Source organism: Poecile atricapillus, chromosome 1, assembly GCF_030490865.1.
Source record: "Poecile atricapillus isolate bPoeAtr1 chromosome 1, bPoeAtr1.hap1, whole genome shotgun sequence".
In the NCBI taxonomy this organism is placed as follows: Eukaryota; Metazoa; Chordata; class Aves; order Passeriformes; family Paridae; genus Poecile; species Poecile atricapillus.
Genome location: NC_081249.1, coordinates 10,440,902 through 10,454,632, shown reverse-complemented (window position 1 = coordinate 10,454,632; position 13,731 = coordinate 10,440,902). Strand labels below are relative to the sequence as shown.

At 36.5% G+C, this 13,731-nt stretch overlaps 1 protein-coding gene across 4 annotated transcripts in view; it reads right to left on the bottom strand.

Annotated features, from left to right (window-relative positions):
* Positions 1–13,731, bottom strand: part of DMD (dystrophin) — a 1,141,085-nt gene that overhangs the window by 537,257 nt on the left and 590,097 nt on the right. For all 4 annotated transcript variants that reach the window (XM_058829412.1, XM_058829411.1, XM_058829410.1 and 1 more), the window contains one exon: positions 854–1,004. In XM_058829412.1, coding sequence (XP_058685395.1) covers positions 854–1,004 — 151 coding nt within the window. The remainder of the gene's footprint in view (positions 1–853; positions 1,005–13,731) is intronic.

The window sequence follows — 13,731 nt, the reverse complement described above, 5'->3', positions numbered from 1 at the left end:
TTGAAATCTTAAAAAAGTTGACTTGAAATATTAAAATTCAAACGTCATGATTTATTGTTTTTAACTCTAGGCCATGAAGTAGGTTAGTGCTGCATTAAAAAGAAACCTCTGGCTTTATTGTTAGTCAGACCTAACTTCTTTCAACCGAAAATCCAGTAATTCAATCCAGCAATTCAAATGTACCAGTACAATTATTTTAACAGCACTTTTTTCTTATGTACGAGTAGTAATTTATAACATGAATCCAGAGTTTGGTCAAGTTATTCAGCTGACACTATCTACTTCCAAAACACCAGTTTGGAATTAATTCTTCATACCCATTAGTTCTTCATACCCATACCCATTACCATTTGAATCACATAAGAGGAAAATGAAATAAATGAGAGTTATTATTTTCCTTATGATGCTCAGAGAGCTTGCAGGATGAAAAGCATACAAATTGGAGCTGGACACACAGCAACTAAGTGGTTATTCTGTCACACTGCATTTCACAAATAAAAGCATCCTCCAGGTCCTTTGATTAAAACATGAAACAGGCAAAATAAGCAATACTTGCAAGACATCATTTACGGAATATCTCTAGTACAGCTCAATGGCTAATCACATTTCTTCCACAAGAATTTAAAAGTAAGTCTGATACTCCTGCTGGTCATAAATACCAGACGGAAATTTATGAGCACTTAATGAAAATTCTTAGTTAACCAGAACAACAGAAACATCTGAACAAAATTGTCACCGTCCACTTAACACTAGAAATCCTCCTTAAATGAACTGCAAAAAAATACAGATTACCTGGACCTGAAAATTTCTTAAACCCTAGAGAAAAACAGGATATAGGCTAATCAAATCATACCTGGATAAATTGCTTGGTTTTCACAAGCCCCACGTCTCCAGCCTCTATCTGTGCTCTTGACAGCTTTTCTTCAGTTTCACTTAGCCAATGATTAAATCTCTTCATGTCAGAATGAAAAATCTGCCACTTTTCCAAAGATTTGTCAAACCGTCTGCAAGTATAAAAGGAGATGAAATAACAACCTATTGATACTTTATTTATTGATCACAGAAAAAAACTTAAAAATAAATAATGTTGGATGTCTCAGGTTAACTATAATCACTATAATATTAATGGTATAATATAATAGCATTTATAACAGTTGTATCTAATGGCAATATGGCAGTACCTCTGAAGTGAAATTATCACTAAGCAAATGCATTACAAATCAGTGTTTTATCAATTTTAAAATCCTTTTCAAGAAAATACAATGGTCTTTAAGTGAATTTACACTTGCATTGTTCAAATGGACTCTTTATTAAAACTTTTTTCCTATGTTTCATTTTGAGTATTTTTTAACCATAATTATGAAAAAAAAAAAAAAAAAAAAAAAGTCCTGAAATATATAAACAAGAATAAAAATATTGCTACCATGTCTGCAAGTTTACAGTTCACTACAAAAAGATTAGATAAGTACTTCCAGCACTTTGGGAATATCTGAGCAGTTTTTGTCTAGAGTGACTGATTGATCTTCTGCTTCAAGGACTGTTTGACTTGGCCACTGCCAACTGCTAAAGAAATGAAATGAAGACAGATTATAAAACAGATTATAAGGGGGGCTTGCAGATAGCCTACATCTTAAGAAATTCAGTTATCCTGTGTGTTAGATTGGTGTGGAAATGTAATCACTAATCAGAGATTAGCCAGAATGTTTTGTTAGAAGATCATCATTAAATGTGCTACTCTTGTTTAGTTTAATAATCCTCCTTTACAGGATTATAATAGATTTTAAGGTGTACTTAAAGGATAAAAACAAAGATGCTCAATTATTTCTCTAGGAGATAATCTGGTTCTGTATGGGCAAACTATATGATTATTTGAATGTTAAGAAGTTTAATTCACCAAACAAAATGACATTACTACAGGGGAATACAGATAATCTTTTCCATTTTACTGATGATTTTCATTTTTTAGGAGAAAATATAGGCAGAATATTGACCTTATTAAATATTGCAGTCACTTATCTAACTTATTTATTAAAACTACTGTGATAATTTATCAGAGTTATCATATTTTATTGTTCAAAATTAGTCAAACCATAATTAAAAGGCACATTATAACAGAGGTCGTTTTTTTGTTGTTGTTTTTTTTTTTTTTTTACTACTTTACTCAGAGTTACAAGAAAAAAAAAATACTTTAAAAATCATGCAGCAAATAATTTTCCATTTCTTTTGGTCCAGAATCATCTCTCATTTTGGACACTACATTAAAACATATTTTCTCTTGTTCCTCACAAAAAAAAATTACTCTTCTCAGCATGGGAGGCTTATCAGAAGCTTAAATGTAAAAGAATCAGTAGGGGTTGATATTAGCATCATTGAATTTGCATTCCAAAACTTGCAAAATGAATCTCCCTTCACTCTGTGTTCTTCCTCTCTCTTTTGCTCTTGGAAATGACAGTTGTAAGGAGAAGGAAAACAAATAAGTTGCAACAAAAAAATATGCACATTTAAAGCTTAAAAATTTTCAGTGCTTATTGTTCATGTCTAAAAAAACCTTGTTACTCCCAGTAAAAGTATAAACCAATAAAAACATTAGTAAAATCAGAGAGAATCTGTCAACAGGCCAAGTGATTAAAATGCCTCTTGCCATGATTAAATACCTAAATGCTGCTACAATGATAAGAGAAAATGTAATTTTTGCTGCAGCGGTAGGTGTGGATCCATTTGAACATCATCAGGCAGCTTCCTGCTCTGGAAATTATGGGACACCTCCCCTGAGTGCACCTAAGTGAGAGTTTCCCTTGCTGAATGTCTGTATTACATCTGCCTACACATGATTCTACTTCCAATAGCTTTTTAAACTTTAAAAGCAAAGAGGCTTTTCTTTGTTTGTTTGTTTTACCATGCACAATCCTGTTACCAGGTGGAAAGTTCAAAACCCACAAAAGGAGAAGCCTAATTAACTACCAATGCTGAACAGCTAAACTGCTGAAGCCTTGGCACAGCAGAAAGGAGAAGGAATTCATAAGAGAGCAGTACTCTGAGGACTGTGGAAACTCAGAAATCGTGTGTCTGCCTCAGGGATCCCCAAGCACACAACTTGGAGTGGAGGAAAATTAAAGGCCTTGTACACCTTTACCTAGGGATCCACCCTAATTTGCCATCAGAGACAAGTCATTGATTTCAAATACCCCAGTGTAGCCATTCATCTGCATCTTCATCTGCTCAAACCCTTTCCCTCTGACAGGCACAAGCCAAAATAGTGGCTTTTGGGTGGCCACTAACAGTGGACAGTGGGTGACTGAAATCTGGGCACTGTTTCCTTTCTGATGTGTCCTTCTCTCTGGTTTTCTTAGCACGTGCTCAATAACAAGGTGCAGACAGACACCCTGAAGCCAAGCAGGAGGTTCTGGATGAGAATGTATGGCTTGCACACATTACAAAGCACATAAGCATTGCTCATGAGCTCTGACACGATAAGGAGCTTTATTCCTATGTGTTTGGGTTGACAAGCAAAGAACAACAGTCACACTGGCTCAATTTTTTCATATATGTACTGACACTCCAGCAGGGACCATGTTAAGCAGTGGCTTGTGGGAGCAATTTCATTTTATCATATTAGTAAATAATGGATTTATTTTGCCTCCAGAGAGCAAGAAGAGAAAAAAAAAATGAACCAAAGACAACTGCTGGGGTAATACACAGCAAAATTTACATTTAATCATGCAAGTATTGGTTGTTTCCTCCCTGCCTCTCTTCTGAACCCTTGGACCTGACCTTCTACAGGTGAAATTTAATATTCTTTGGTATCATTGTACATGATATTGCACAGAGATTTACAAATGCCAATTTGGATGTACTGTCAGTGAAACTCTATATAATTGGATTGCACTTGATGTTCTGTGTCACAAGACTGGTGTTTTTAAGAAGCTGTCCAAAGGTGAAAGGAAAGACCTTTGAAAACAGGTCATAAGATGGGGTACATAAGGTTATTCATTTGTTGTTGTAAACTAAATCTTAATTTTGCATCTGTGTTTTGATTAATGCCTAGGTATTTTGAAAACATTCCTTGTTAAACTATAAAACCACTTTTGTGATAGATTCTGGTTTAGCAAAACATCACAATCAATTGACCCACAAGAAAAGGATCACTATTATTTATAGGATTTCCTAAAATACATGATTTATGTCATAGAAATTGTTATTGTAAGAAACATACGTTTTATTCTTCATAATGGGAAAAACATTCTGTAAACTTCATTTCTATACTGTTGCTAAACAATGTGCTGTAGGATTATGTTAATGTTAACCCACAAATTTCACAGTTCTGTTAGCTTGATTCAGCACAATTAGCACCTTGTAAAAAATACACAAAACATCAAAGTAGTATAAATAATTATGTATTAGAATGTGAGAGCATTAACTGTACTATTTAAGGCCATTCTTACAGATAACAAAATAAGAAAACTTGTTTTCGTCAAGCAACTTCCGCAATTAAATTGCTTAAAGAAAGAGCTAACCCATTTTCAGAACTTTTGATGTTTTCATTTGACTTCACAGAATTCATGCGGATTCTTAATTTATATTTATTTTCTATATCCTCTCTGCATTTGGACTCTAAGCGATTATCTCATTTTAGACACTGCTCTATCTTGATCTTGATCTCAGGTTTTGCTGTGGGCCCATCCTGGGACAACACTTAGCTCTGCATATTCCATTCTCGCCTTTGCAGTCTGTCTTTCACCCATCAACTACCAAAAAAATAATGAACTGCAACCAAAACAACCATAGCAATGCCATCCATCAATTAAAAATTTAATTTCTTTCCTCTTCCCAGTAGGTAGATTCTGCAGAATGATATAAATTAAAAACATTCTACATTACAATTACATTATAAATACTTTTATATCTTGAATTGTATTGATTGTATTATTCTTCTTGCCCTAGTTTCTGATATCATACCATTGAGTGTCCATCCCTATCAAAGAAAATGACAACTAAATTGGCTAAGAAAAAGCAAGGTCATGTCAGTCACTGTTGGTTTTAGGCATATACAAATCCATTTTTATTATACATGAGAGAGCAATAAACTTAATAACCATTTACAATTAATAATTATACAGCAAATGCATTGGATTCTAATGGATGCTGTGCATCAATAGTTTAAATAGAAACATTCCATATAATTGATAAAACATACATTCTTTTTCTGCACTAATTAAAGCTATTTATTAAGCATATGAACTTCAAAATTCCAGTTCTTTATTTCCTACAAAGTTTCCTTCATCAGGACAGAGATGCAATCATGTATTTTAGAGAATTTTGCCTCAACAGCTGGATTAAGTGTAGGTAACAACTTTTCCCTAGAGGAAATAAAGAAATGCTTGATTAAATGTAACCTAGGTGAAAGAGTAGCATATTTTGCAACTCTCTTATTTGTTAAAAATATCCATGTAATTGGTAATAAAGCCACAAATGTCATAACTTTCTGAAGTGTAACCATCAAAAGCACGATAAGGAAACCCCAAATCAAAACTTTTACACAGAACAAACAGTGACTCAGTTTTATGGAAATCCAAACCAGAATTTCTGCCTGTGTGTGCCGGGTATTTTACATATTTCATCCTCACAAAGGTGACAGTGCACACTGCATTTCCAGCCAGGATACTGCAGTATGTTACTATTACCCACCCTATGGCTGCATCCATCTGATAAAATTAAATATGAGTGAGAAACCACATTAACTTCTGACTGTCAGGGCGATGTTCTCCTCCTCTCCACACCCAGGGGCTCTGACCTGCTTAAGGCCAGTTCTGATGTGGCACAGCAGTTTGAGTTGTCATATGCCTTTAGTGAGATATGGCTGTGAGAAACCTCATCTGGGGTTTCTGCTCAGGGCTTCAGGGCCGTTTTTAAACTCAGACTTTGACCTGGGCTACTCTGTGTGTCCACAGCACACCTTTCTCACTGCTGCCAGAGCCAGCTTTGCTCTCCTCTTTCAGGTATTGTGGGAACTCTGGGAGAGAACCCTGCTTGCAGCCCCTTACCCCGACCTTGCTGTGTCTTGACACTCTCAAACATCCCTTCTGGAGATCTCCAGAGCTGGCATGGTCTGTATGCTGCTGTCCACACAACACACTGAGCAAGTGTTTCCACGGCTCTTCAGTGTCCCTGTGACTACAGGGTGGTGGCTGGAAGGTGGGGCAGCCAGCACAGAGGACACGTGTCCTGTTGAGGGGTGTTGGACTGCCTGGACTGCCCAGCTACACCCACATCCCTCCCACCAAGGGTCCATTAGCTGCTGGAGCACACCAGACAGGCTCCTGGAGAGAGCCTCTTCCCCCGGGTTTCATCTCAACTAAATCCAGAGCTCTCTTTGGTGTGAGACAGGGAACAGTGAGCAGCTGATCCCAACCCAAATGAAATACTCATGGACAGATTCTAAGTCAGTGACAATGAAATCCAGCAGCCCATTCTGGTTCCCAGGTTCTGCTGCATTCAGATCCTGTCTGGGACAAGGCTCAGTGAAAGTTTCCACAGCCTGGACACAGAGACAGGTGCAAGACCCAGATTTATGGAGAGCTGGAAAATATCCAATTGAGGGAAACCAACTCTCAGAAATTCCTTAAATTACCATCATAATTCATAAATAAAAAAATATTTTCAGAGATTTGGTAGCATAGAACATAAGTATGTGTAATGCAAAGTATATATTACAGGATGTCCCCTCAGTAGTCCCCTGTAATTACTATGAAGTGCTTAAATCCCATGATTTCCAATGACAGAGTTCTTAGTTCAGCCTGTAATAACATCTTTTATCCTCCAAAATTGCCCTGTTCAATTTTATGTTTCTGAACTGCCTATCTTGAAATCCCCCTACAATGGTGGCTTTAGAGCAGGAAGAATAAGAGAAAACTGATGATACCAGTTAATTCTGCCTGTTGACTCCCTGAGCCTGAAAGATGTTATTTATCTTGTTTAAGGTGTGGTAGATGTGTACAGAAATATATATACTGGAAAATTAGATGTCCTTGAAAATCATAGTAATAACAAAGCACATAGCATTATCTTCTTAAAGTACTGATGCCTGCATTGGCACTAGGTATTTTTATCTTTTACAGCGGTTCAGTTGGTAAAAACCCTTTCTAATAAGTGATTGTTGTTTGTTTGTTTGTTTTCTAAGTTTACAATAAAATTTCATTTAAAACCCCTTTCCCTTTAATTTGGAAAATTCATTTGAGACAAGAAACCCAGGTCCAAGTAACAGTTACTAGGTCTTATTGTAAGAGGAGCAAGAAGTAAACAGCTCTGGTTTTTTCTGAAACTAAAACATTGATGACTTCCAGGACTTAAAAAAATGGAAAAGCAGAGGAACCTGTATTGGTAGAGTGTTCATCATACTGATATCAAGGAGACGATATTTTTAAGTCATAAAGAGCCTGTTTAGATTAAATACCTTACAGTATATTTTCTGTGTTTAACAAAAACATCTTAAATAATTCTGACACCTGTTAGTACAATAGAAAAACAAACAAAAATTTAAACTATAGTCAGAAAGTATATTTTTCAGCATCATTAGAATTAAGAAGCATTTTTACAGTAGAGACATTTGAAAGATTGCTTTTTACCTTTGACTTCTGTGAATAATGATTTACTGTAATGAAAAAAAGTATCTGCAATGTTCAGGATAAACAAGAAAAAGACAGTGCTTTTTGTGTAAAAGGAGCTGAATGCCAAAGGTTACCATAGCAATGGCAACTACTACCACCTAAAACCTAAAAAAAATGTAAGTGGAATGCTTATGAGGGATTTTATATGTATAAAACACGTATATCTACAAATATATATTCTCCATATATATAGATATCCTCATTATACACACTAATTTACAAAAAATAAATGTTCACAATATTATATGTATATTAGTCTTGTGAATAACAAAAGAACTTCAACACTGTCAAGTAAAAAAATTATCAAGCTAGAAGTTCTTCATGAATAAATAGCAAAAGACATTTTGGCTAATGCATATAATTGTAATTTGGAGAATTTAAACAACGTGCAGATGCCTACAAGGGTTGGTATCAGAAGGTTGTTGTTATCTATAGTCTAACATGCAACAGAGAAGAAGTCATATTCTACCACTTGATCCAACTCAGGAAAGTTAATAATGAGTGGATGGAATAACTCCCAGAAAACAATTGTGAGTCCTGGAGGTAACTCTCAGAAGTATAAACTGTGTCTATCCAGTACAGGAGAGGTTTAGGGTGGATATCAGGAAAAGTTGGTTGGCAGTGGAGCAGGCTCCCCAGGCCACGGCACCAGCCTGACAGAGCTCAAGGAGTGTTTGCACAGCTCTTAGGCACAGGGTGTGGCTCTAGAACTGCCTGTGCAGTTCTAGATCAATGATCCTTGTGGGCCCCTTTCAACTCAGGATATTCTGTGATTCTGGGTCTAGTAAAGAATCCCAAACATATCATCCTGTCCATCACTGATCTCAAAGAATAAAATTTATGTGAAAGTAGTTCAAATTATGCAAGCACTCTATAAATTCAAAGAAATTGCTGCTGAGATGATGCTAGAGGCCAGCTTTGTACAATGTTACATGGTCAGCTACCACTGCAAAGGCCTTCATGAATCTTTCTGGGCAGTGGAGGGTCTGCATTGCACATCCTACTCTTCAGTAATGAGGAGGAAAAAAAAAACCAGAATATAATTGAAACAGACTCAAAGGTTATGCAGATTAAGACTGTAAAAGATAAGTTTAATGCAGTTTCTGTCTTCAGTTTTCTTGTACCTCAAACAACATTTTTTTGTTTTGTTTCAGAACACAGAAATCTAGTCTTTGGGGATGCAGTACTACAGCAAGAATCAATAGCAGCTGAACAGATACAGCCTGTTTATCAGACAAAAGAAGCTCATGTATTACGAGGCTCTGATCTTTCACACAGTCCATATGTCAGTCCACTGGACAGTAAGAATTATTCACAGAATAAAAGCTCCAAAATGGAACTTAATAGTAAGCTTAACTTAAAACTGATATGTTCAGTTTAACAATCTTTATTGACTCTCAGTAAGGAAAGTAATTAGTAGAATATATGTGTATTTAGATTAGCAGTCTTTAAAGTAATCATAACAATATTATAAGTTTGTTTACTCATTCATTTAAAGTTTATATTGAGATATTAGAGCTCTGTTTACTAATAAAATTAACATGTTCTATTCTCCTCTCATTTGAGTACAATAACTTTTACTTTCTTGCAGAACGACGTGGAATTATGATCCTAAAGAACTATAGTTAGATTTCAGGCATAACAAATTATGAAGAGAAAAAAATATGAGATTTCACAGCAGTTACAATTAACTTTTAGTTGTTGAGAGTCCTGCTAGAGATATTTTTAGTTAATATCTGTTAATTGAACTGTCAGGTATATTAAAACAGACTTGATTAAAATGTCCATACTTTGCCACTGTTACTGTGACCTAACTATTTAATAAGGCATATTTTACCTCTCTGTTGATAAACTAACCAAATTAAAGTGATGCACAAATCTCTGCAGAATATTCATGTTGCGTAATTCACAAAGTGAGTTTTTTTATAACTCATATTTTGATGTTTTAGAGAGACCCACCTTGGTATGAAAATTCATAGCTATAAATCTTTTCAGTATTATATCACAGAAGAGAGCCTTGGGTGCTTTATTAGCATAAAGAGCTGCCCATCTTTTAAACATGCACACATGGTCATGTTAATTGGCACATAAATGGCTTCACAGGCATGTTTACAGCAATAAGAGTATTAGGGTCTTTAGCACCTCATTGTGTCATACAAAAACATTAATCAGGCCCTATGAGACATGAAATCCAGAAAAAAAAAAAAAAAATTTGTACATTTGGCCTATTTCTTTTTGCAACTGCAGCTTCTGGGAGCTACAGAATTTTTTGAGTCGTAAAAAACCCTTCAGAACTCTTTCTAGGAAAATTGTCCAGGATTCACAATGAGAATTTTAATTGTTACATAACACATGCTTATGTTGAATTTAATGTAGATATTTTAATTTTCCCATAAAATCAAGGAGTTTGGAACTTGGAAATAAATCTTCCAAGCAGGTTTGCACTTTTCCTCAAAGCAGAATAAATCGCTATAGTTTGGACTGTGGCAACATTTACTGTTTCATTAAATTTACAAAAAAGAAAATTGAAGCAGGAAAGAATCTGGTGGAAGACTGTGAACAACACATAAGAGAAGAAGGGGTAGGGCAAGGTTTGTGCTGGAATAATATCATTTTTCTTTTCTTTCAATACTGATCCTCTTTGTTAGAAGGAAGCACATCCTCTATGACAATTAATATTTAGCGCAATGAACAACTCAGTTTTCACAGGAAAAAAATGAGATGCTCTTAAGAGCAGTAAGGTACAACTAAGAAATGCAGATTTACAGCAGGGACTGAAGAGGCTTCAATTCCCTGTCCTTATTAATCATATTTCCCACCTTACCTTGTGGCTGGCATCTCAGGGATTTCCAGCCTAGCAACACATTCTCTCTCCAACTCTTCAGATCTGCTTGCCAGATACATGAGTTAGGGAGAAATGGCAATTCAGGCAGGAAACAAAAAGAAATGGCAGTGTCTCCCTGGAAGACAAACCTGACACTTCAATCCCAGTCATGGCCCATGACCTACCACAGCTGCATTTCTGTTTCTTACACTGCTTGGAGAAATAACCAGTAATTTCAAATTATCATTATATTTTGCTCAGAATTTGCAGAACTGCAGCTCCAGGGTACAAACTTTTTTTATCAGTATGAAAAAAGCACTGACTCAAATTTTCACAAAAAGTTTTTGAAATTCCCAATGCTTTGTCTCTGGCACTAAAGAAAGTCTTGAAGATCCCTCTTTGCTTACCAGAGTAACAAGCAAATTGCAATGGATGCTTCTGCAGTTGGTTCTCCACAGATACTTTATCCCCTTACTGGGAAACACGAAGTGATAGTCCCTGGAGGATAAAGTAATGACAGCAAAGAAGCTCTTTAAGCTTAAGCAACTTCCCCTTTCTGAAAGCGGGATGGCTTTACAGTCCCATTTACAAGATGACAGCCAGCTTGATTTCTCCAAAAACAAAACCCCCAGAGTAGCTTAAAAAAGGCTCCCAGTCCTCTGCCAGCTCCTGGGGATCAATACAGCATTCTCATTCAACTAATTTCTCCCAGATCGCTGTGGGAAAAGCTATGCTAAGTTGTTTAACTAGGGAAGAACAGTTGTTTGCAATCAAGCTGTGGTAAGGTATTTTTGAAGTTCTCTGGGCCCTGATTATATCTTCCTCAGTCCCAGGTGAATCTGGTGGCTGTCACAGGAACATTCCAGAACCAGAAAAGAACCATACTGATCCTAACAGGGCTTCTCCAGTACAGAATGGACTGACATTATTATGGAAGTGGTGAAATAGCTGACCAAGCACATTGTGCTCTGTAAACACAGATAAAAATACTGCACTCACACCAAGATCTTCCTTCTATTTTTTAGAGAAAACTTAATTTTGTGGTTCCATTAACAGTACATCAAATAAGTAGATGGAGATTTTTAAAAAGATGTGTTTAAAATTTAAAATTTAGGGCTCTTCTTACTTAAAAAAACAGCCAAGCAGGTGTTTAGCTTGCTTGAAATTATCATGGAAGAAAACATGCTGCTCATTTGGAGACATATGCACACAAAAGAAAGATAAGGAGATGAAAAGTGGAAGGAATCCTACTCCTTTCTGTGCTAGCCAAAAAAATGCCCAGTAAAACAATCTGTTGAAGAATAAACCAATCTTTCTTATTTTTGGACATTACCCCTAGGGACAAGCTTTGACACACCAGCAAAGTCTACTTACCTATGCTTTTCCTCCCTTACATAGCAAACATCTCAAGGTTCCACTTCAGGGGTTTTTACTAGATGGAATTACATTCTGGTATTACAAGGTTCTGTAATTAATTTATTCTACTTACTATAAATATGTCTCAGTAGAAAACTGAATGACAGAAGGAGCTGCACATTAGTGGAAATCACACACAACAAACCATTTGTTTCACTTATAATATCAAGAGCATTACAATGAGAATCCCTTAAAATTGTATTTAATCCTAATTGTTAGATTCTCCATTGTCAGAAGTAAAACCTTCTTAACATCTTCTATGTAACTTCAAATACTTTTTTTTTCTAACAGTAATTTAATTCAACAGCAACCTCCACAGAAAAAATTAACTGTGTATGTGCAATGTACATAAATATATACTTGTCTGTATATATATGTATATAAAGACTTTATTTCAATTTTTCACTCTTTCCCTGGTACACACTGATGACTTCAGTGCATAATTTACATTTCAAAGGATACTTCAGATATGAAAAAAGCTGACTAGGGAAAATGTTCAAATTCAAGGATTATCACATCCCTGTAGCCAAGATTTCTTGCGCTTTCTACTACTAAGTGGAAAAAATGGTGATGCAGTCAAAGCGCAGGACTAAAATTCAGAGTTCCTCCTCAGAATCTGTGGCCACTCTGGGGTAGTAATTTACCTTTCTCTACTCAAACAGTAATACCAAGCTTAACTGCAAAAGGTTGTGCAAGATGGAGTGCAAGAATAAACTGTTCATCACTGTCACGGCTGACCTGGCTGGGTGCTGGGTCCCTTCCAGGGTGTGCATACCTGCACAGCCTTGCACCTCTTCTTACACAAAAAATAACCCATCTGCAGCAGCTGGTGGCCACAGCTTCCACCCCTCCCCAGGAAGTCAGCTGGAGCAGAGGTTGTGTAACTGGGTAGCAGATGAAGATTTGGGAAAGTTGTTTAGGTTGGATAACAGGACAAAGTTTTTCACCCAGAGAGTGGCTGCCCACTGGAGCAGGCTCCCCAGGAGAAGTGGTCACAACATCAGGACTGACAGGGTTCAATAAGCATTTGGACAATGCTCTTGTGATTGTTGGTGTGTCTAGCACAGGGTCAGGAGTTGGATTCAATATTCTCTGATTCTGCTACTGTCATCATAAACTCCACTGAGCATGTAGCCCACACTGTTAGTCAACCCCACTGCTGTAAGTCCATAAACCCAAAAGAATGTCACTATCAAATAGTGGCACTAACAATTTCACAAATTAGAAACAAGGGATCAACAGATTTCTGTTGTAGGGGATGAAGAGCTCCTGAGTGCCAAGTGTTAGCTGGAATAGTCCACTCTACTTCATATCATGACTGCTGATTTCAGGAGTCTGAAAACTGTCACTAAATCCTCATTCTCACCTTCTTGTTTGGAGAATGTGAAGTTGCACTTTGTGCCTCTATCCTTTAGCAAACATAGGGCTAGGCTGAGCAGTCATTCACCTGGAGGTGAGGTTTAGCTCACTAGATGATTTGCTGAGCTTGTGCAGAAAGTCTCCTTTACAAACAGTGCTGACATCAGCAGAACGAATACTGCCAACCAGTTTTAGAAATACCAAATATGTAAAATAACCATTCATGATGGTGGTGCATTATGTACTAATTCTTCTCTCTACTTAGGACCAAGGCATAACAAAGATTACCTATTGCTATTCCTTCTCTGTAAACAGGTGAGGAATCTGGAGCATCTTAGCTTGGCACCCTTTGAAAGTGCTAAGCAAGCAACCTGCTGTCATTTAGCCCAACTGGCGAGGAACCCTGATTGCATCCCAGGGTTTACATAGGTGATAAAAATAAAAGTATTACAAAAAAATAAAATAAGA